General features: G+C 39.0%; 1 protein-coding gene across 2 annotated transcripts in view; it reads left to right on the top strand.

Annotated features, from left to right (window-relative positions):
* The window catches only part of MTA3 (metastasis associated 1 family member 3), a 163,671-nt gene extending 151,916 nt beyond the window's left edge, over positions 1 to 11,755 (top strand). For both annotated transcript variants that reach the window (XM_019549403.1, XM_019549404.1), the window contains 4 exons: positions 5,104 to 5,162; positions 9,439 to 9,563; positions 10,200 to 10,351; positions 11,437 to 11,755. In XM_019549403.1, the coding sequence (XP_019404948.1) occupies positions 5,104 to 5,162; positions 9,439 to 9,563; positions 10,200 to 10,351; positions 11,437 to 11,682 (582 nt within the window). In that variant the 3' untranslated portion in view covers positions 11,683 to 11,755. The remainder of the gene's footprint in view (positions 1 to 5,103; positions 5,163 to 9,438; positions 9,564 to 10,199; positions 10,352 to 11,436) is intronic.
* The last annotated feature ends 12,702 nt before the right edge of the window (positions 11,756 to 24,457 follow it).

The raw sequence follows: 24,457 nt of genomic DNA, 5'->3' as shown, positions 1-24,457 counted from the left end.
CTCTCTAGCTTCTCCACATCCTTTTTAAAACATGGAAATAAAAACAACACACAGTACTCTAGATGAGGCCTAACCAGTGCCCAGTATAAAAGCAGTATCACCTCCAGTGTCTTGCACCTAATGCTTTTATTGATATATTCCAAAACCATATTTGCCTTTTATGTAACTGCATCACAATGCAGTGAGTCTGTGATCTATCAAGACTCCCAGATTGTCCTCCATAGTGCTGCCATCCAGCCATGTATTTGTATGTTTGATTATTTATAAACATTTTGTATTTGTCAAAAATACCCATTTTGTATTTATATGTTTGATTGTCCTTCCCAGGGTTGCAGTGGTCAGCACTGAACTTCCTCCTGTTAGCTTCAGCCAAGGTTTCCAATCTGTCAAGATCCTTCTGAACTGTTTTCTCAGTTCTTTCTAGTTTTGTGTTGTCTACAAACTTGCTTAAGAAGCTTTCTATACCAGTATTCAAATAATTAATAAACAAGTTGAACAGCAGTTGGCCAAGAACAGATCCCTGTGGGACTCCACTTGAAACCTCCTGCCACTCTGACATGGATCCATTTATAATTACCCTTTGCTTGCGGTTATTGAGCCAGTTGTCTATCCACTTCATTGATTCAGTGATTCTCAAACAGGATCTCCAGCCGCACCCTGGGTGTCTTGAAATCCTTTCAAGGGTGCTGTGGGGTGCCACACAATTTTAGTACTGCTAAATTCGCAAATGTGATTCACAAGATAACCCAGAAATTTCTAATAGAAATCTGTAGTAGTGGTCTTTTTAAGTTCTTTATAAAAACTGCTCTGTGTTTCTGTAGTTAAAAAAAGGTGAAAACTAAGAGCTGGCGTGTTCCAAGGGGTGCCCCAAGTCAATCCAGGGTAGCGTCGTGTCTATGAAAGGTTGAGAACCACTTGTTACAGAAGTTTTATCTGGCCCGCATTTATCCAATTTGTTTATGAAAAGGTCAAGTGAGACCTTGTCAAAAGCCTTGCCGAAGTCCAGATACACATGTCCGCTAGAGCTATGCGAAGCTTCGGTGGCTGATTCGATTCGGCAAAGATTCAGCCCAATTCAGTGGCCAAATCTCCAAATCCGAATCAAATCAGGAAACCCTTTAATCTTTCCAAATCAAAACAGAGCCCTCTGAATCGATTCAGAGAGATACAGAAAGATTTGATGATTCGGACATAGACACAGCTTTAAATGTTTTTCAACAAACCACAAGGTACCAGGTGGCTCATAAATGCTGAGATACTGGGTTAGATGCAGCATCCCACAGAAGCGCAAGGGGGTCCCCAGCGCGCTTGGCAGTAGACCCGAAAGTAGAGCAGAAACACTTCTGGTCCACTTCTGGGTCTGCTGGAGAGTACTCTGGGGGGCCCCCATGCCCTCCCTGGCTCAGCAGCTGGTACCTCCTGGGTCTGGGGCAGCACTCGGGGTCCCCCCGTGGCCCATTGCTGAGCCAGGGGGTGCAGGGGAACCCCTCCTGTACACTCAGCGGCAGACCCAGAAGTGTATGGGAAGTGCTTCTGGTCCACTTCTGGGTTCACACCACCATACTCCTGTGGGACGCTCCAACAGCCCTATCATCACAGCATTCACAAGCTGTGCCCGGTACCTCGAAGTATATAAAAAAAACATTTAAAGCTGTTTCTATGGCTGAATTGCTGATTCTCTGAATCAGCATCTAATCTTCAGATTGGGATTCAGCCAAATCGAACCAGGGCAGTGATCCGAATCAACGAATCCAATCACTGTCTCCAATTCAGGCCGAATCCAAATCTGAATCAAATATGGCCTATTTTGCACACTCCTAATGCCCACAGTGTTCCCTTCATCCACACTCGTAGTTACTTTGTCAAAGAAAGAGATCAGGTTTGTTCTTAGTAAGTCCATGCTGGCTGCTTGTGATTAACCTTTTTTCCTCTAAATGGGAACACATGGGCTTGCTTAGGATATGTTCTAACAATGTTCCAGATATTGAGGTGAGGCTAATTGGTGTTTGGCTGTCTAGATCCTCCTTTTTTCCTCTTTTTTAAAGAGAGGTACTCTATTGGCTCTTTTTCAGTTCTCTGGTACATCGCCTCCCTCCCACAATTTCCTAAATATTATTGCCAAGGACTCCGATATTATCTCTGCCAGTTCCTTTAGCACCTCAGATGAAGTTCATCAGGCCCTGCTGACTTGAATTCATTCAGGTCCACGAAAAGTTCTCTTCTTGGTTTTGTTTTTTCCACTTTCTTATCTAGATACTTTTTATTAGGTGTCAGGCTGCAGCTTAATTTTTTTGTGAAAACTGAGACAAAAAGCTGTTGAGTAGATCTGCTTTCTATGCATCTTCCCAATCTCTGTTTGTGCCACCACCATTCAGTGTGATCATCTTTCAAATGCAGTACCTAAGCAATGATAGCAATATATTCAGCATCTGATCTGGTGAAGAAGCAGATGCCAGCTGTGGCAGGAGCTTTCTGACTGTCCCTTGGAAGAGGAGTTGAGTGATTCCTTGAGAAGGAAGTCTTTCCTCCAAGTGCAAAAGTGAACCAAAATATTTTCAGCTGAGACCTGTGCCTACTCTGTACCATCCACATCTGCAGTCCTGTAACTTCCTACGAATCTTGTATATGGAAAGGCCTAGGAGAAAGTCTGAACCAGTCTCAGGAGAAGTTTTTGTATCCTAACTTATTTTCACTTTGTACCACTGCAAAAATGGTGCAGGAACTGAGCCAATGAGAAAACCCAATATTAGCAATTCACTATTTTGTGTCATTTTTTCAAGGGCTGCTGTGCTATCTAGAAGTTACTCAAGTATCTGCTAGTTCAGAAGGTCAAGAAAGTCTTGTCTTTGGCTAGAAACAGATGTAGCCAAATGAAGTGGATCAGCTGTGCCATGCGTGATGTGTTGCGGCACAGCTGATCTGTTTCATTAGGCAAAATATGTCACCCCTTGTCTTGCCCTTAGTCCAAAGAAACATCAGGCAACATCTGTTTCCACCCTTTCGTTGTATAGGGCCCCATTGTAAAAAATTAGACTGTTTTGGGGGAGCAGGAATCAGAACCAATTCAGCTTGTTCTACCATGGCTCTCAGTACAAATAACAGAACCAGGTGGCTAGCTAGAGAGGATGTTGGAAGGCTGATATAGAAAAATAACACGTTTTAACCTTTTTTGGCTTTGCATAGAGACCTAACAAATGCTGTTTTCAATCTTTTTCCTTGTCCACTGTAAATAAATAAATACATACGTAAAAAAGATTACTGGCAGTTTTAGAAGGAAAAAGCTCTGTTCTTTTACAACCTCATTTTTAGTAGATAATGTAGGAGCAGCGAGGGGCTTGTTGAAGGTTTGTGGGTTTCTGATCTATTAAATTTAATATACAAAGGCATATAAACAGAGGATTCCAGTGAATCCCTTCAGAATCCTCAGTGAATCCAGTAGTATTTACTGGATAAAACTACTACAGGTGTGTTTACTGTAGGAAGTACCATTTCATCTCAGTTTTTCAAACTGCTATTTTTCACAATACCTAAACTTAATTTCGTTCAGAAGCAAAGGTTGGGAGCTATTCTGATTAAAGCCTTGTATGTCTCTGCATGTATTGCGTGTGTGTGAGTTGATTAAAAAATGCAGCATATAAGACTATCAAAGGGTTTAGTACTTGTCATGCCCATATCATTTTATATGTGTTGCTAAGCACAATAGAATTCTGTTCCTTTTTGCTCTGTGATCCATCCTTTACGGTGTTTTGTCTGCATGTATTAACTTGAGCAAGGCCAAAATTTTCAACCCAAGATATCATTGTATCAGACAAAAAAATACAGTGCTTGAAACCCTGGCCCCATTAGGGTTAATGATAGCACCCCATGACAAAAATGGAAAACAGGATTTCACATAGTGTCATTTAATGGATGGTTTTAATACACACTTTCTATAGGCAAGAAGGGCAAAGTATTTTCTGTTAACTTCCAAATTACCATGTCTTGGTTGTGCTGTCTCATGTCACAACATCCTGGAATTTCAAGTGACACATCGTATATTTTTCTGTGAGGTTTTTCACTATATAAATCTCATATTTTCAGAGACGTCATGTACAGCTTCTGCGTCCTCCCTATCTGGGAAGCCAAGCCAAATTGTTCTGTCCTAGCTATGAATGCTAGCTTTTATATACAACAGATTTCTAAATTTAAGGGAATAGATAGCAAATACAAATAAAATTATAAGTGAGTATTTTGGCAGCAGTGCAGCTGTCCTGTTGCTATCATGTCCTTTAATCCCAATTTTCAAAGAAGTCCAAGAGTTTAAGAGCCAGGCGCCACTGACCATTGTAGTATGTTTGTATGGGGCAATATAGTGTCAGGAGATTGCTTTGAAAAAATAATTACTTGGGTGCTAGAAACAGTATAGCCATGTTAGCACTGCAGTCCACCTAAAGGAAATATCCCCTAATTTTCAGTAGGGCTTAGCTCTGGTGAAGAGCTCTGATAACATGGATATACTGCTTCCCTATTTCTATGCAAACTGTCATTGTGCAGAATTGCATTGTGTTTTGCAGAGATAGGCACTCAACTTATATTGAGAGGAACTTGCTAACACTCCTTTTGAAAATCACAGCATTCATTGACCTTCTCTGAACAGACATGGAAAATGTTGCAGCACTTTGGTGGTTGGACTCATTATCCACTCATTTTATGTGGTATTTCTCAGCCCCTGTATTTTTTTAAATTTCGTTCTTTCTCTTTCAATAAGAAATATGCTATTTTAAGGCATTTCCTCATTCCATACATTGGGATTATGGTGGTTGTAGGGTTTTTTGTGGCATCGCAGAAGTAGATATTTTTGCCTATGCTTATGCATTTTTCAAAAAGGAAAGTGTATTGTTAAGTATACTGCTGCAAGTAATAGTAAAAAAGTTGTAATGCTATTTGGGTAATGATATATTAAGTTAATAACTCAAATACAATTGTAGTGAGTCAGCAGTTGTATCAAGGTCTTTGTAATCTCTCAGTCAAGAAACAGAAATTCTTTTAAAATGGCATGCAGTAATATAAAACTATATAGTATGCTTGAAATTTTGAAATACGTGTGTTCATCTTTTTAATTAGAAACGTCTGAAGGCTGCTGAAGCAGAGAGTAAATTGAAACAAGTATACATCCCAACTTAGTAAGTATAGCAAATATTTAAAGTTGATTTGAATAATCTTGCATAATACAGGGATAAAAATGTACCTACCTGTGTGAGAAGACCAGCACAAATAATTTTCCCTGTGAAGCCCCAGACTTGCTATATAAAACAGTTTTTTTAGGCTAAATGATAATGATTGATAGTAAGTTTTTCCTAGTCTTGTGGTTTGTTTATATATGTATTTCATTTATGAGCAGCACTGTACACTCAAAATGTTCATGGCAAGGACTGATGACATTCTCTATATGAGACTTGTATATTCAATTCACCCTCTATTCTCGCCCACCATTTTTCTTGAATAAAAAAGTAATACCAAATTGAACTAGACTTATTAAAATTCTGCGTGAATCAGTATTCAAGTAGTATTCAAGTAGTGCCCTTGTAGCCATTTTTACAGCAGATTTCGCAGAATAATTTCTTTAGAATCCCTCTTGAGCATTGTTATGTATATGCCTACATGTAACATTTCAAAGTACAGTATAAGCAGTTGCTTATTAAACCAATTACAGAAAAAGCAGATACTTTACATTGTAATTGTCATTTTATCTTCTTTTTTCTGTATATTGTTAAACCAATTAGATGACAAGAGATAAGAGAGGTATTATAACCATAAGGCAATGAACAGCTTGCAATCCTTTCTTTGTGGACTGAGCCATATTAACAAAATCTGATTATTTTGAGGCTTTGTCGTCATAGTGTTTTCATTTATTTATGTTTTGGATTTAAATGCAATTCTGAATACCTGCTTTCATAAACATGCTGTTTATTATGATGAGCCATAATCTGTGTATTTTATATTAATGATTTCTTCAAGCAAGGCTATGGAAATAGTAAGGATTAGGGGCAAAATCCTGCTGTAACTCTGCTTTATAATATCCTATTCTCCATATGTACATGGGTTTTCCTTGTAGAAAAAGCAGAATACAAAAGTTAACGCCAGCAGGCAAAATGGTTTTGCCTTTTCAGTTTGCAAGCAACTTACAATATATTTTCATTTTATATAGTGTCTTTCAAACTTTCTCTGCCATACAGATTTAATCATAGAAGTAATGGCTAGACCATATTAAACTTTAGCTTTCAATCCATTTCACCTTTTAAAAATTAATCAGTGGGTATTACATAAAGACAAAACTAGTTCTCTGATAACATTGTAAAAGATAGTCTTATTTCAAAGTTTCAAATGATAGAAAATTTGTGACAGCCTAAAATGATTATATTAGTCAAGGAATAGCCACAAGTCTACCGACATCAGCTGCAGCTGGAAAAGGAAATGTGCGCAGGAGTTGTGGTTGTTTTGTCTAGATCTACACATATCTTATGCTGGCTTATGTAAAAGGTGATTGTTTTTAGAATCCTTACAACAGATGTGGGTTTCTTCTCTTCCTTTCCACAGTCTTGCATTGCTGAAGATAGGAGTTCTAAATCCAAAATATCTATAAGGTTAGAATTTCAGAAAGAATTTTGAAGGGAAGTCTGGTTGCCAGCCTGGCTCCAAAAACCTACAGTACCTGAGCTGTAAGGTTCAATTTCTATTAAGGGGGTAACAGAGAAAGAGAGAGTGCATAGCTGCGAGTCCAGCCAGTGCACTGGAGAAGCTAAAATAGACACAACACGGTTAGCTACTTAAGGGCAACCTTGAAGTAGGACCCAAGAGGCAAATCTACATGAGACATTTACTGCAGTTTCCTAATTAGCTCTGCAGTAAAGTCTCAGCATCTACATGTTAAGTGTCTCCCTGTTAAGCAGCAGTTAACTAATAAATGCCACTATAGGTTAGTACTTGTAAACACAAATACTGTCCTACAGCAGTGTTGTTTAGTGTGCCGCACTGCACATGTAGACACTTATGGTGCTGGGTGGGGCATGAGGGTGCTTCAGTGCAGGGGCTGCCTGCTGGTTAACCAGCACTGGAGCACCCTTTTGCCCTAGGCAGTTCCTCCACAACACGTTGAACTGTGTTGGAGTAGCCCCAGGCTGCCCCCTCCTCCCCTCCACCCCCACCCCTCAGCCTCCGGGTCCTCTGCAAAGCTGGGGGTGCTCTTACCTGGCTCAGTGTGCTGCAGTCCTGAGCGCATGTGTAAATGGTGAGCCCAGAAGCAATAAACTTCATTGTGAACTGTGCTGGAGTTTGTGTTGCATTAATTGCACATGTAAACATGCCCAAGCAGTAGCAGCCTACTAAGTGTCCAGCTGAAAGAGCTTTACTTGTGCTAAGTGACAACTACATTTACTGAGTTATTTCAGAGAAGTGAAGATTTTACTTTGGATGCATGGTGGCAAGCCCTGCTGTACCTTATTTACCCCAAGGAAGTATAGGTGGCATTACTTCATGGGATTTATTTTGGATTAGATTAGACCAGAGGCCTGGAGTCTGTTGTGCCTTATATCTTGTTTCTGACAGGGGTGTTGTATCAGAGAAATCTTAGAATGAATAAATAAGGAGTAGCTGTATCAGTTTCACCAACTTTAGGTGATGTCTTGGCCCCAAACAGCCCTTTCCGTTCCCCTCAGCACATTGGACATTGTGGCCTTTGACTGCTTCCCAGTGACTGCAGCATTCCACATTGAGAGAAGACTCTCAAGATCAGGCCCTTAATACGATGACGTGTGGCCTAATTCTGGAAGATATTATTCAGGAAAACTTAAGTTAAAATCAACAGGAATCTTCCTAAAGCAGGCCTTAGATTTCTTTGCTTCGTTACTTATAGCCCAATAAATATATCTACTTTAAATTGTTAATAAAAGATTGGACTTTTGCTCCTCCCAACAAATATAGTTCTACTTTAAGTGTCAGAACTTGTCCTTTTGCCCCATAGTTATTCTTAATAATAATAAGTTAATCGTATGATACTTTCACTACACCAGAATTATATTTTTGGATTGGAAACATCATTCCTTTTAATTTTTACATTTGGTATTTGTTAGGGTATGAACAGAAGTGCTCACAGCACGGCCCTGTCAGATTCCAACAAATCTGTGAATTCTGCCAAATATCTTGTCACGCAAAACATGAAGAAGAAAAGGAAAGGGGCACAGACAAACATACATTTTAGCCACTTTAAAAGGGAAAAGGAGGGCTGCTGCTGGCAGTGTTCCAGTCTTTAAGGGGCTGTTTGGGGCCTCCCTGTACCCCCCCCCCCACACACACACTGGGGGGCAGGAGGCTGTGGATTGGGAGTGAGGAGCACTGTGTCAGGCCTAGTCACTGGTGTTTATAACTGTGTCCTGGTACAAAAAAGGCTGAGAACCACTGGTCTAGAGTGTAGCGTGTTTTTTGAATGCAGATATTGTTTTTTCTGTGTGTGCATAAGTTGTTTTGTTTGTTTGTTTGGTTAGTGGGGGTGATCTGTTTGTTTGTTTTAACATAAACTCTCATGTAAGGAAAATAATTTTATTGTTCCTTTATGCAGCATTATACCAAGCTAATTTTTCATATAGCAAATTTTCTCACATAAAATGAATCATGGGCAGACTAGTCCAACGACAACAATCACATATTGTCTGAACTTCCTTTTCTGTCCATCTCTTAGGCCAAACTTACCTTAGAAGACCTGATCATTTTGGGAACTCACATGCTAGACCTCACCTTTTCAATTTGACACTGGTTCTTTATATTGGCAATTTGTGGTGCTTCGGGTGTCTACTAGATAACTTGGTACAGAGCTGTCAAGAGGCCTAAAGCAGCACTGAATGTTCATTGCTTGCAAGAGCATATGCGATGTGACCTTTACCAAGTTTAGTCATTTTCAGCATTTTATAGGTCTGGGGGCATTTGATGGTGAAAACATGCTAAATATCTCTCTCCTAAAGGTAATAATATTCATGCATTTGCCCTAGGGAGAAAATTCACCATTTTTTAGTACAAACTTTTCTTAATGTATGAAAATTGGTTTTCCTCAGGTAGAGGCTAGTGTCCCCACTGCTTCCCCTCCATCTCACTCAGGGAAAGCATCTTTATAGAAATAACTGCAGGAACAACTGGCGGGAGGGAGGGGAGGTGCTGCAGCACGTTAAATGTTATAGCCATTGGTGACTTTGTTCTAACATTGTACAGGTTCTGCAGATCTGATTGATCATGTTTGTTGTCTTTAAACTAAACATTTTTTAGAGAAACTATTACTCAGAAGTATAGGTGGTATGTTTATAAATTAGATGCACAGAACCACATTCTGCTCATATTAATGAACTGCTTATTAATATCATGTCTGAGAGATCATTTTTTGTTTTGTTTTGTTTTGTTTTGTTTTGTTTAAAGCAACAAGCCAAATCCCAATCAGATATCCAGCAGCAATGGGAAGCCAAGTGCAGTGAATGGAACCATGGGAGCATCTTTTCAGACACAAACCTCATTAATAGGTCGGGCTTGTGAAAGTTGTTACAGTAAGTAAGATTTTTGTTTTTCTTTAGGAATGCAAGTATCGTTTGAAAAAGGGGATATTTTTGCTAGGGCTAATTTGTGTTCTCTGCTAAAACAAAAAACCCCAACACATGTATTTGCTTATCTGTTATCACACAATGAGCAATTTATAGTCAATTTCTAAAGAATTTTGATTGTTAAAAGCGCAAAATATTTTACAGCCAGTTCTTAAATAGGAAGTACTCCAGTAGATAGATTAACTTTTAGTATTTTAGAGTGACTTTCCATTTCCCTTTGCTAGAAGGAGCGCTAACTTCTAAATTATTGAATTGAAAGGTGTGTGGGTCTACCATTAGTTGTATAGTTTCTCAGTCTAAAGATGTGGGACTTATGTGGAATTTTAGATATTTTCCAGGGAAGATTAGGGTCTCAGGAGAGTAACAGTTGCTACCTTCCCTGCCTCAGTGTAGCAATTCCAAGTATGCTCAGAAAGCCAGAATTTTCGTGTCATTTTATGAAGGGACACAAGGTGAATTAGGATGGTATTTATTCAGATGGATGCCTAAAAGCTATATAATGGCTTCTTATAATCACGATTGGAGTTGGCCCATTGTATACATAATGCATTAATGTTATCTGTATTATTTTCTTGTTATTAGCTCCACAGTCTCATCAGTGGTATTCTTGGGGCCCCCCTAACATGCAGTGTAGATTATGTGCACCTTGCTGGATTTATTGGAAGAAATATGGTGGCCTGAAAATGCCAACACAGACAGATGAAGAAAAACTAGCTCCCAGCCAAACCACAGAGGTAGGAAACTTCTCAAACATTGAATGACACATTCTCAGAAGGTGCTGTAATTTATATTGGCATATAATATTCTCAGACATATGCTAAAAAACCCCAGGGTTTGTTTTTTTTCGGTTGTGTTTTTTTTGTATGTTTGCTTTTTTCCTTAGGAAATACAACTGTTAGATATTTTTTCTAGATTAAGTGTACTTAGTGCTGTACAAAGAACAGGGTGAAAGGTGCCTGAAATACTTTACAATCTGAAGGACCTACATAGAAAATATTTACTTTTTTGTATGCAATTAATCCCTTGCAGAGTCACTCTGATTTCCCTGGAACCGAGTAAAAGTTGCACCTGAGCAGAGATCCAGCACTAGGTCTGGATCTTTGCACTACTGGGTCCTTATTTGGACTTTTAAAATTGGTTTGAGTGGCATATAGGTCTTCTGTTGGCTTTGAAACACAGCCCAAAGTAGAAAAATGCAGTCCTTCATGCATCTCTGATGGGTTATTCAGTCTCACCTTATCATTCAAAGTCTGTTATGTGTTTGCAGGTATTAAAAAAACCAAACAAACCCCCAAACCAGTGCTTTGCTTTTAAACTTAACGTGTTCTTGCACCAAATCCTGTGCACGCCTGGAAGAGGCAACACATTACTTCAGCCCGACTTACCTGACATCTATAAAGATTGGGCGCTTTAGTGGGGCTTTTTTTGGCGCTTTTATCTAATAGCTGATTCAATTTAGCTCAAAGGGCCAAAATTCCTGATGAAGCACCCACTCTTTTCAGATGCTACAGAGCTGGGTTGAACTAATGCACTGCTTCTTCTGGTAAAGCGTGGCTTTTTTGCTTTTTTTTTTTTTTTTTAATGACTGCAAGCAGCCTCAAATGTCAATATGTGCATACTTAGCCAGATAAACTGATGTCCCAGTCTGTTTTCTTCAAGTATTTGGGAAAAATATACTATTTTCTTCATTTCAGTTCTTAGGCATTCTAGTTTATTGTAGTAGATTCTTTTTACATTGGAAATATTTTGCTTTGGCAGTTATAAAGGGGTGCTTTGGTTGTTGCCTTCCAGTTATGTGTCCTATGATTTTTTTTTGTAGGATCCTTGTATTAGAACTCATATGTCACGCCAGGCCACACAGGGAACGCCAGTTCGTAACACTGGTAGTCCAAAGGCATCAGTGAAAACGCGCCAAGCTTTCTTCCTTCACACAACGTGTTTGACAAAACTTGCACGCCAGGTCTGCAAAAATACCCTCCGGCTGCGGCAGGCAGCAAGACGTCCATTTGTCCCTATTAACTGTGCTGCCATTAAGGCAGAATGTAAGATGTTTTTAAATTCCTAGCTTTGTGTGCAGTGATTCCAACCATTTTCTGTCTTTCATTTTATTTTCTTTTTCAATAAACATTTCTTGTCTACCTTTTTGTTTTATTTGTTTTCCAAGGTCTAAGTTTACATTTGTCCAACATATCACCAGTGGATTCAGATAAATAGTATCTTTTTAAAAAGATTGAAAGTTATTTTAAGAATAAAATGGGTGTGAAAAGGGAATAATGTATATAAATTTAAGGGAGTATCATCTCATCTTCCTCTCATATATTGTTGTTTTAGCTTTCATAATTTTCCTGGAATCTTATGGGAAACTGAAGTAAATATTTTGTAACATACAAGTCTGACTGGGTAGTGTGTGAAATGAGTTGGCTTTTATAAGGGTTTATTTTTTGTTTTTGTTTTTTAGAGTTAAAGGTGTAGGGCCAGATTTTGTTAATCTTCCATGCATACAAGAAATAAGGCAGACTTTTCTGGATGAATAGAGAATGATAGCTTCTGGCCCTTAATATTATTAATTACTATTCATTGTAAGTTCTGTGATGGTCACAGTTATGCTTTCATCAAATTTTACTTGTTTCATCCAGTCTTGAATCATGCAGTATTATTTTGGGGCTCTTGCTGTATTGTTTTAAAATGGTGAATTTGTAGGTAGGATAAGACAAAAAGTTAAGAAAGGATACAAATAGTAAAATAATGATTTCTGTATGCTTCTGAAAGCTTGGAACTGAATCCAAAGTCCGTTGAAGTAAAATTCAGTGTGTTTCAGAGAATTTATGCAAGCTTATTTAATACATGTGCTGTATGACCAAGACTATCCTATTTTCATTAGATGGCATCTCCAGGAGTCAGTTTGATGCACCATTGTGAAATCATACCACATCATCTCTAGAAGCAACAGATCAGGTAGTGAAAGGGTTAACAGGATTAGGTGAGCTGTGTTCGCTCATTGCCACAATAACCGAAATTACAATTTTTGAGCATTAGAATTGATTTTTTACAATCAATAAAGACAAAAATAGGGAAAATTTCTCAGGTTTTTAACAGGCATCATAGGGGTTTTATTGATCATTTTCCACAGTTAAGCATAAGAAACATACTGATTATGGTCTTTGAGACCATTACGGGTGTTTTTTTCACTTCTTCCCCATTTGTTTCCATCTGGGGTCATGCAAACAATGGTCTTAATCATGTAAACACCCACACCTTAATAGGACCACTCACATGAGTAAAGTTACTCACTTTTAAATCTGTGCATGATTGGGCCGTAAGAAATTAGTTCTGTATGCCTTACTTAGGAAAACAGTCCCACTGAGCCTGATTCTCCATTCTCTTAAGCTAACCTAAGTCAAAACAACTTTGTTGAAGTCAAAGGAGTTATAAGGGCTGTGGGAGAGGAGACCCAGAAGTCTATTGTGCAAGTAAAATGAGAAAGATGTGTACTTCTGCTTTGGTGGGAGGTGTGTCCAAGGCAGAATTATTCTTTACATTTTTATCCTGAATACAAATTATAAAAAAAATTTGAAAGATTCGAAGTCCAGTAGAATAACATTTTTTCTCCAAAAGATAAAATTTTGTACCCTTTAGAAGTGGTATAAACTGGCACTGGTTTCTGAAGACAGCATGGGGAAAATTGCCTTTAGAATTAGATTCATTTTTGACAGGCAGACTAGAATCATTTTTCTTTTCTGTTTTTTCCTCTGGGTTTGTGGATTTAACAGGCATTACATCCTATTTTCTTGTTCAGAGCAATAAAACAAAATGGTTCATTTGGCTATTAATCATTATCCCAAAAGGGATGTTATTTAATGCAGAATTCAAACTTTTAAAACAATGGAAATGAAAAGCAGAACTTTTCAAAAGGAAATAGGCATTTTTCCATCAGCCTGACGGTGTCTTGGGTGTTTCATTCGTGTTTCTTTGATTGAATAATTGTCAGTACACGTTAGTCAGGAGTTAGAAGATCACTTTGTTTTGTAAACCCTGACCTTGGATTTTGTTTCTGCTTCAAGGAAAAATTGCATCTATGTTCTGTCTTTTATATTTTGATACTACTGATTATCTGATTGGCCCTAAAATAGATTTTAAAAGCACATAGTAAAAGGGTAGCTTTTGGAAAAAATAAACAAAAAACCTCCAAGCCATGTGAGACAATGGGATCCAAACAGTATGTTTATGACTGGTTTCATATTATATTTCCCCCTCCCCCCCACACACACAATGTTCTCTTTACCTATTTACATGCATACATAGCTTGACCATGAACCAGTCTTGCACTTCACTCAATCATATCAAATGACACAAAGCCCACATAACTTTAAGCTACTATAAAATTGGAATTTCTTGCAGCTGTTTGTTTTTCTTTCTAACTACTTGTGCATGACCTTAACAGTGCACTTAATTGAGGCTGAGTTTGTTTTAACAATTCCTCTTCCAATCTTTTGTATCTTTTTTGAAAACAACTTTGAAGGTCATACACTTTTATGTGAAGCATAGCCACTTTGATGAACCTTAATGAGAGAACATGCTGAATAGGAGGGAGCTAGCAATAATGAAAACGAATGACAGCATTGTGTGATACTGTAATGCTTGTAATCATCTGAGGTGCTTGAACTAAGTCTTCCAGTCAAAGTGTCAGGCAAGGCATGAAATGGTTGGGGATATCTGGGCTTTGGACCTTGCTTCTTATCTTGTCCAAGCTTAGACCACATGACCACCAGGACTCTCAGCAAGGCTCACTTGTTCTTTTAGTTGTGTAGTACTAGTGTCTAGAAATACCAGTAGAACTCACAGCTAAATAGCACAAACGTAATACAAATATGTTAACAAAAACTGCTAAATCTTACAAGCTTAATAGACAATGATTTCCAAAGATTACAGAATATGCCAGTGATACAGTGAGGTTGCCTGATGTCTGGTCTGAGCACATAACCCACTAAACCATGCTATTCTCCAAAAGTTTCTTTTGAGACTGGACACTAGTGAGGTTTATTTACAGTGGGTAAGATGTGCCTGAAGTGCATAGAAGGAAGGTATATTCTGATAAAGGTATCATCCATCTCTGCATGGTCTTTGTTTCCAGATCTGCTGGAAGAAGAGGGGCAGAACTCCCAGCTTCCAACCTATTTCTTTACCATGTTAGTCAGAAACAGTAGTCAGGATTATAAGCCAGACTCCCCCCTTTGATCATCAGGGAGATTTTGTGTGGTCACCTGCTTAGAATGTAGTAGCTGCTTTATTTATTTATTGGCAAGGACTTTAAATAGATAAAGGTATGTCTTGCTGAAGGTCGCTGCCTAAAGGTCTCTGCCTACAAAGCGTTGAGCCATTAAGGGCTGAAGGAAACGAGCATCTGTCACAAGGATTCCTAACATCTGTGGATAGTAACATAAAGTAAAACTCAACCTAAAAGACCCAAGGCTTTTCCCTCAAAGAGTTAGTGAAATACAAATCTGTTTCCTGCAGGTACACTTGCCTTTAGTTCTTGATGTCAAGTGTTCAGTTTGACACTAAGACCCACTCTTTGAGCTACAATGGAAACTATGAACACTGAGGCTATTCAGAGTTTTTGGCAGGGTCCCTTTAAAATTTGGCTCCCACTAGGCACTGTAGAAAGGAAAAAAGGTCACCTTCTATAGATGTTAAAGCTAGAAAGAATTGTTAGGTGTGGCACTTTGAAAGGGCTCTGAAGTACAATAGATCAAATTGGTGCTGACCAGTAGTTACCTTCAGTTGCCTTGCAGCATCTCTACTCAGCCATGCCTTGACTTAGAGCCCTGATTAATGCCAGACTTTTTCACTTTTTGAGCAAATAGCTACCAAACATTGTTCAGCAAAGGTACACTATGGAACTGCACTATGCAAAGATTGCATTTCTGATCTCAAGTAACTGAAGGAAACACCAAGATGTGAATAAAACTATTGGGATGATGCAAGGAATGGATCATTTCAGCCCACCAGGAAACTGGAGACTAACAGAGTAGGAATCTCTAGAAAATCTGAATATTTTTCCAGTGCAGGCTTTTGTTCAAATTCCTTCCCAAAGCATTTTCTCCATTTTGCATGTAGGTGGTATTACTTCCACCTGCCACAGTTCAGGTTAGTACCCTTGGATGTGACAAAGTTTTTAGGGTCTCTTCCAGGATCATTCTGGCTTTAAAAACAGAATGGCATTATTTATTTTTCTGATAGGGACTCTGGTGAGAGAGAAAGCTGCAACAGACAGCAATAAGTTTTCTGGAAACATTGCCACGGAAGTTGGTCAAAACCCTATGCTGGGAATGAATGCTGCTGGGTACGAAGTCTCTCTCGCATGAATGCTAACAGGTGATGAAGGCTGCCATAAAGGAAATCAGTGGTGTCATAGAAACAAAAATTCAGTTCTTATTGGAGCCTGTTGGAAATGCTGATCTCACATGTTGATGTACTTCAGTGAACCAAGTTCCTTACAAGACTTATCCATTAATTTCTGTTGTATCCTTCATACCTTATCCCCTTCACACTATCGCTTGTATTGGTAGAAAACAAGATCCTATTTTAAATTTTCCATTCCCTCAGCCAGTTAGTGCGAGAATAAGATTTCTGAGGACCCATTCATTCACAACATAAGCAGAACAGTTTGTCATATTAGCTTGCTCTGCATATTTACAATCCTCATTTGCCATCAGGAGGTAATGGAGAAGAGCATTCACTTGGGTCCACGCAATCCAGCAATGATTAAGAGAAAGTGAGAGAGCACACAGTATTCACCAGCTGGAGCATACTTACTCAGTCAGGTCCTCTCAGAGACAATAAAATTGTGCTGGTTGTGATAATTAGCTTGTCTGATGGAGTTTTCAGAAATAAACCAGGGAGAACCTAGTCAGCCCCATCTCAGGTTGAGATGGAGTCTGTATAAGATTTGGATAAATAATAAATAATGCATACACTTTTTTTAAAGCACTTTGGGTATTCATAATAAAAGGATATTTTTACTTCTCACCCAGAAGCAGACTTCTGAAAAATCACAAGATAGGGAATAACAATTTTTTTCTGTGTTTATACGAAATTTTTCTTTCTTGGTGTAATAGGGTCCACAGAGCCAGGCAACCAAATATTCAGAAGAGTTGTTGTATTAAGGCACATTTCCTGTATTTTTTTTAATAGAAGAAATTGTTCTGATCTCCCAAAGTATGTTAACATAATCATAAATTCAGCAAAGTATAACCAAATTATCTCAGTTGTAGATGTTATCTAAATTACAGGAAACTTCAGGGATTTAAGCATTTTCTTGCTGTGTGCGACAGACAAGTCTAGATTTATCCTCAAAATCCAAGCCATCTATTGCACACAGTAATGGATCCATGAGCCTTTTTACTTGAATAAAGGAGATTCCCAAACATCAGTAAAGTTTCCTATTCTGTTCATCTTTACAACATTGTAAGTCTAAACTCACCAGAATACAATGAAGTTACAGGAGATTTATGCAGATGCTATTGAAAACAAAATTAAATTCCAAATTTCTGTACTTATTGTCCTTTTCTGTGAGTAAAACATAGGTTGTACATTCCCCAAATTAAAGCTTGCTAATTCTTATGAGGTACTTGTATGACAAATTTTGACTATTTATGGATTTGATTTCAAAGAAAACAAACCACTGTCTGAATCCAGTCTGAAAATACTTTTTTTCTCCACTGATGTATTGTAATGTATTACATTTTGTGCCACCTTATGCTAAGTAGATAAGATACACGCATATCAGAAAAATGATGTATTTAAAAGCCCATGTATATTTTGCTATAGTAGCTAGACACTTATAGTTAAAAATATAACATTCACAAAACTTTTTCTTTTAAAAAAACTAAGACAACTTAGTACTTATGACATCCTGATCTGAATTTTGCTAGAGATTGAGTCAACTTGCCTAAAGAGGACTCCCAAACAAGAACATCAGGGATTTTCAACCTAATACCTGAGAGCAGAAGCCTGGCAGGAGATCTCCATTTCAAATCCAAAAGGACAAACATGCAAAGATAGCAGCAGTTTTAAATGAGTGGTTGCTTCCACTTCCAGTCTCCTGAAAAGGACTGATATCAGTTGACATGGCAACCATGAAGGAACCAGTAGACATGCAGAGCAATCTGATAAGAGAAACTGCAGCAGTTTATCTTTGCCTTTCAAGCGTCACCTCTTGAGCCTCTCCATTGCCAACTGCATGATGGTCTCTGCTTTAAGCAAAGCTACAAAGAAATGTCAGTAAGACCCAAATCCTCCTTAAGAGTTTGCTATTCTACTTTTCATCCATATAGCGTATACCAAGTGAAATAAGACATTATAGGGACCCTTGGTGACTGTCAAGAATATACTTGCTCCAGGTGGGGTGGCCATCATAGAGGACATTCTGGTTTCTGCTACTCTGTCCTCTATTGATATGAAACCCCAAGCCTTTATGTCCTCTAGTTTTCTCTTGAAGAGATAAGATAGGGGACATAAAGGTGTCCAGTTTCATATCAATAAAGAAAAGAGGGCAACCAAACTGTTGTATCAATAGAGGACAGAGGACAACTGGGTGGGGCGGGGAGGGGAATGGCATGCTTTAACTAAAGCTCATTCAATGAGCTTCTAATTAGAGCACTCCAGCAGACTCAATTAATTGAGGGTAGAGGCACCCCAAGTGTTACCCTTTGCCTTTGGGCAAAACATTTAGGTTTCTTGACCCCTGCCCCCATTTGCCAACATAAGGGTTTTTGGCAAACCCTGAATATGGAGGCCAGTAGTCACAAATCTATGCATATTCCAGCTGTGCACATGGAGAGAGAAAAGCAGTGGTTTACACCCAGATACCAGTTCCCCTGAGAAGACTTGTTTCTTCAGAACCAAAGGCCTTTACAACTCCCTGCTCCCAGAGAAGTCAGTCTTCTCTACTTTTCCTGTTAGAAGAAACAATGAGGTCTTATTAGTTAAAGTGGGTTGTAGACCAGTTTGGTGTAATTTGAATTTTTTTCTTTGGATCTTGAAACACTAGAGTCTTATGAGCTGTAAAACTTATTTTTCATTAGCCCTTGAAGAAAACATGAACGACTTCATATGCAGTTAAGAGAAATAGGAGTGTGGTGAAAGTAGGCTAAGGCGGTAGACAGGCATTACATTTGCAGTGAGAAAATACACCTTTTTAGCACCACAAAAAATCAACCATACAGTTGTTTAAGTAGTTTGTGGAAGAAGAACCATTGCAGTTCTGTGGCTAAGTCAGTAACTTTCAATCGGGAAACCTTGAGATACTCTCAAAAGTGTTTTGGGGGGAGTAGGAACATGATTCATAAGATAATATCAGAGATTTGAAACACGAATTTGTAGCGTTAAAAAACATCCTGGCCTGTTGTGGTCTTCCTAAGTTCTGTGTAACAGAAGAATTGATCTATTGTTTTTCTGTAGTAAAAAAAAAGAGTACAAGCTAAAAGCTGGCATTTTCTGAAGGGTGTCTTCAGCGAGACAAGGGATGCCTTGAATTTGAAAAGTGAGAAATACTAGACTAAATGTTAGCTCTTTTTAACAGCAATTTCTTGGTAGTGTGATGAATTACAGTGCTTCAGGTAATGCCTGTATGGTTATGCATAGCACCAGAGGGCATGGGTTGATGCTTCAAGCATTGCAGAAGGGTTTGCTCCTTCCCTGCTATCCCCTACAACTCCAGGGGGTCATCTGTCACATCAAACTACTACCGCAGGGAGGCAGGTCACCATGTGGACTTCCAGCTCAGCTCTGTCTTTTGATACAATATGGCAGGTTGGAAGTGAAATCGAAGACCCTTTGCACAATGGAAACTGAACAGGCACACTGTGACTGCCCTCTCAGCACAAGGGACAGTGGGGTCCCCTGGGCAGTCAGCCCCTTCCTCTGCACTCGGCTGTCCTCAGGAACCTTCACAGATGGGGGGCCCCCACAAAAAGCAGGCTGAATGAAGATGGATTCATTTTGCTTTGTCTGGCAGAAAACTTTAAAAGACTTGAAAAGAACAGGATTTGATCTGCATAGGCATGGTGTGCAACCTATCAATTCAACCCCGGCTCCCTGCACACTGAATGCCCTGACATGTAGGCACTGTCGAAGCAGCTCTGGGTGCAATAAGCACACCTAAGACAGACAGCCTAAGAGTTCCAGGGATGTACCAACCAGCAGCTTCATTGTTATTTTTTTTTTCAGCATTTGGCATCTGCAGATAGGAAGCAAAGAGACGGGTGTGTTTTCAGGGCTGTGGTGGGGACATGCTTTAGAAGTATGAATATTTTATTTGCAGCTCTGGCCTTTAAGTTGAACTGTTGGCAACTCACTGCACAGTGAAGAGTAGCTTATTGAGTTAGAAAGCTCACAGGAGTCGGTTGTCACTTGTTTTGTGGTTATCAAGCAGGGATGGTTCTTTTTCTACAGCGTCTGTTCCAGTGTTTGTAGAGCATCTGGCTGTGACAATCTTGATCTGAATGCTTCCAATAGGTGTGTTGAAAGGCAGTACCATAAGCACCGTTTGGAAAGACTTCACAGCAACCCCTGTCCTTCAGATACTACTACAAGTTAACAACACATTCTGGAGAGCCCTAGACTTGCCTGATGTACTCACCAAAGAGTCAGCTACATGTGCAGATAGAATGTCTTACAAAAAATACGGCACATAGGTTCACTCCTGGGGCACTCTCAGTGAACCATTCAGTATAAATGAGACAGTGGGGAGCAAATGAGGTAAAAACTCAAAGTAAGTAATTCACGGTGGCTGCAAGGAACTTTCCTGTACCGACCAAGAGACTGTTATTTTTAGTTGTCTAGTGGTTTGTTTGGCTCCTTGAAAACACATCTTGGTACCCGCGGTCTGCGGTGTTACAGCAATACAAGGCAAAATGAAACCAGAGGAAAAAACTCTTAAGATGGTGCCAACTTGGATATCCCATACCTTCATTCAGCGTGGAATGTAGAAGCCAAATGGCAAAAAAGAACTGACTTGCCGGTAACAATACAACAGAAAAAAGCCCAAGTAAAGAAATGTAAAAAGGAATTAGCAAGCCCAGTGTGGATGGAGAAGGTAGGTAATGTGGTATTACCTCAACAGGGGACATTGTTATTTATAGCTTCAATAGTCATGCAAATAATAGTTATTGTAATTATTTTGCATTGTAGACTTCACAAAGTATATAAGTTTGTGTAATAGCAAAAACTTTTTATGCAGTGGTGAAGCCCACATTGCAAGGAATGTAAGGATAAAATGAATAAATCTGTGAATTTCTCTTAGCCAGGCTGAAGGGAATTCTTCGATAAAGAGAGGTGAGGCATGGGAGTGAGGAGTGAAGGTCTTCCCCAAGGTCCCAGGACAAATAACAGCACAGATGGTTTTGATTAGTTATGAAAAGTGGGTCCCAGCTGGCTTTGCAAAGATACAAACCTAAAAGTTAGTGATGTAAAAGTCACAGGTTGTTAGCTTGTCCTTTACAGACCAACTACAGACAGTTGCTAATGTATGCTGAACCTGTTTGAACCACCCATCTGAAGCCAGTCCTGTTGTAAGTACTTGATCAATACCTATTACTGCCTGGGTTCTGCTGCTTAGCAATTGCTTAGTAAAAGCATGTTTGACGTAACTGTATAAAATGCTAGCTGGCTTCAGGTTTTAATAAAAACTGTTAGCTGAATTACTAATGAGGCTTTTCTTATCAAATGCAAAGGTTTAGGAATTGTGAGGCCACTACTGTGGTTAAGCTGTTATTGTTACCAACTTTTCTTGTTTCCCCCTTGGCATTGGGTAAAAAAAGAAAATCCCAAGAAACACTGATTAATTGGCTTGCTTAGCTGTTTCTCTCGGCAAAAAAGAAAGGTGCTCTCAAAACCAGACAGTAGAGTGGATGCAATAATCTTATCTCTTTTAGTAAGCATTTAGCTGAGTTGATTAATTTGAAAGGCTGTTCTTAAAAATGCTATTTGCATGAACAATTTGAATCAGAATGAGAAGTAAGAAGGAAACTTTTGCATTACTGTAACAGCTTTCCCAGTGCTGTGTGAAGTTAGAAGTGTAACTAATTAGCACTGGAAAATTAGTGTGGATATGACAAAAGTTAACCAACTATGAGCTTTTTTGTTCTTAATTTGACAATGCATTCCATAACAGTGTGCAATTTTAATTATCTGGATTTGTAGATTTGTTTTATTTTTATTATTATAAACCACCAGATCCATTTGAGCAGGTTTTCATCAGAACTTAAAAAGATATCTGGCTTTAAGAGAAACTTTACTATTTATTATATGAGATTTATAAATCTACCTACCTCCCAGTAAGAAAGGCAAGACATAATTATAATAAAGATAGTAAAAAAGAAGCCACATTCTACAAAGACTTTCTGACAGGCTTATGTTAAAATCTTGTGCCCACCAAAATCAATGGTGCATTTATATGTTAATTATGTGTTTTAGGTAATGTGTATTAAATTTAATACCTTCATTGTGAGTTGCTAGAAAAGGACGCATTAGCCTATTTAATGCATATTAGCTGAAGAGCACAGTTTTTTGTGATGTTTTTAATGTGCCTTACCATAAGCTAATGTACATTAAAGTGCATGTGTAGATGCTCACGATGCCAATTTTGTCATTGACTTCAGTGGGACCAAGACTTTACTCAGGGAAATAATGTCAAAAGAAGACCATAGTGGTCTTTTCGACTATTTTTAGGGTGGGGGAAAATGTTTGGCTCCCACTCAGTTTAAATGAATATTAAAACCCTCGTGTTACCTGTTCACCTGTATTAGTAAAATTGCATGACAACAAGATTAAAGCAAGTTGATTTTAATTTGTCCCCTACATATATTGGTTCCCATGAATGATTATTTTGATGAAAAACTTGAAGAGTTTTGAATCCTGTTTTTCATCCAGGTAACTGCTAATTTTTCAACACTTGGATTATTTGTGTTTAGTACTTAATTTTTTATCTGTCTGCATCTTAAGAGTGGATTATAAGTATTCTGAGTATGCTTATGGGTTAATACAACAAACACTTCCCCCATTATGATTTAATTTCTGGTTAATGGATGAAGCCCTCTGCCTGGAACCAGGTAACTCTTCAAACACCCCATGTAATGACTTTGATATGTGATACAAAAATATGCAGAATATAATGAATAAAATCAATAGAACTCCTAAAAAGCATAAAATGAGATCAGAATATAGTATACTGTACTGATCAGATCTTGGTCTTACTGAAGTCAAAAGTAAAATTTCCATAATTTTATTTATCAAAGGGTATGGACAGGCAAAACAGTTAAATTGCTTCAAAATTATAGCACTTTACAACTCAGCTGTGGTCAGTTCCATCCCTCTCTGTTCTGCTCAGGAGGTGCAGACAGAAGTGACGTTTTTGCCCTATCTAGTTACAGAAAACAGTTTATAGTTGTGACCAAACACAAGTGCGTGGCTGCAGACAGCTTCAGAAATGGCCAATCAGGTGAAAAGCTGACCCCTCATTGCATGAGGTATCAGACAAAGACATTTCAAAATGCAGCGTCTTTTCAAACTTGTGTCTGAAGAGCAACCAGCCTGTTGCTGTTTTGAGAATGGAAAGGTCGGAAAGGTAGCAGAGGGAGTTCAGGCTGGGGTTTTTTCAAAAGAGGGAGGTTGGGGCAGGTGTATTGGAGCCCTCCTGAGCTGGGGTGCTCCAATTCACCCACATCATCCTTCAGTACTATCTGAGGAGCCCCAAGAATGAGCTCCCTCCACTGCCTTTCCCCCCTCCCATTCTGAAAACAGCAAGCACTGGCAAAGCCCTAGCCACTGCTATGAGAACTTGGCTGTAGGCTCCCAGCACACAGCTAGATTCCCCTCCCCTCTGGAACCAACAGTGAACTTCTGTTTGGTCTGGGGTAAGGTTGCAACTCAGAACACGTTGCAGAAATCATTCTAAGTTACAGCTGGGAGCTGCGCTTCTGTATGCACCCTAGCTGGCAGCTTAGCCTGTTGTAATTTTAAACCTGTTTCATTTTGGTTTAATGTTACAGTAGTTCAGTTCTACTTTACCAGAATAGGAGGGGGCAAACCAAACATATTGATTGATAAAGCTGACATACTGTCATGAACAGTAAGTTCACTTCTCTCTTTTAAGCATAGCGAGGTAGTTAGCTGTGTTGGTCTGAATCTATCACCTGATAACCTAGGCTAAAGCTTATGAAAACACATGCTCTCTAAATGAGTTAATCTATAATGTATAATGCCATATATTTATCAGTCACGGAGCCTACATGTTGGATGCATCTATACATGAGCTTTACTATACAGTAGACTAATTAACTCTGCAGTAAAGTGTCACTCTCTACATGTGCACTGGTATTAGGGTGCAGCAAATTAATTAACTCTGCTGTAAGACAGTACTATCTTACAGTGGAGTACTTATCTGCACTGAAACTCACATGTAGATGGTGATGGGCTGGCAGGATGTGAGGATGTTAAAGTGCGGGGCCTGCTTCCCCACACTTTAGCCAGCCCCTCTGCTGCCCATTACCACCACCCAGAGCCCAGGGCTGACCCCACCCCATGCCCCTGTCAGCCCAGGGCTGCTCTTCCCCACATTAAAAATGCTGCTGTCTGAGGCACATGTCTAAAAGCTGCACTCAGGAGCAGTTGTCTCTGGCACAAACTGCATTGTTGTTTATTTGTTTGCATTAATTGCATGTGTAGATGCACCCACTATCACCAACAATGTTGTCTTTCATTTACTGACAGTGACATAAATCACTGTCACAGAAGTAGTATAGGAGAAGTATTTAAGAAATTGTGATTCTCCTTCAGAT

This window comes from Crocodylus porosus, unplaced genomic scaffold (genome assembly GCF_001723895.1).
Source record: "Crocodylus porosus isolate Cpor-Errol unplaced genomic scaffold, CroPor_comp1, whole genome shotgun sequence".
NCBI classification, from domain to species: Eukaryota; Metazoa; Chordata; order Crocodylia; family Crocodylidae; genus Crocodylus; species Crocodylus porosus.
This window is presented reverse-complemented; position numbering and strand designations above follow the sequence as displayed.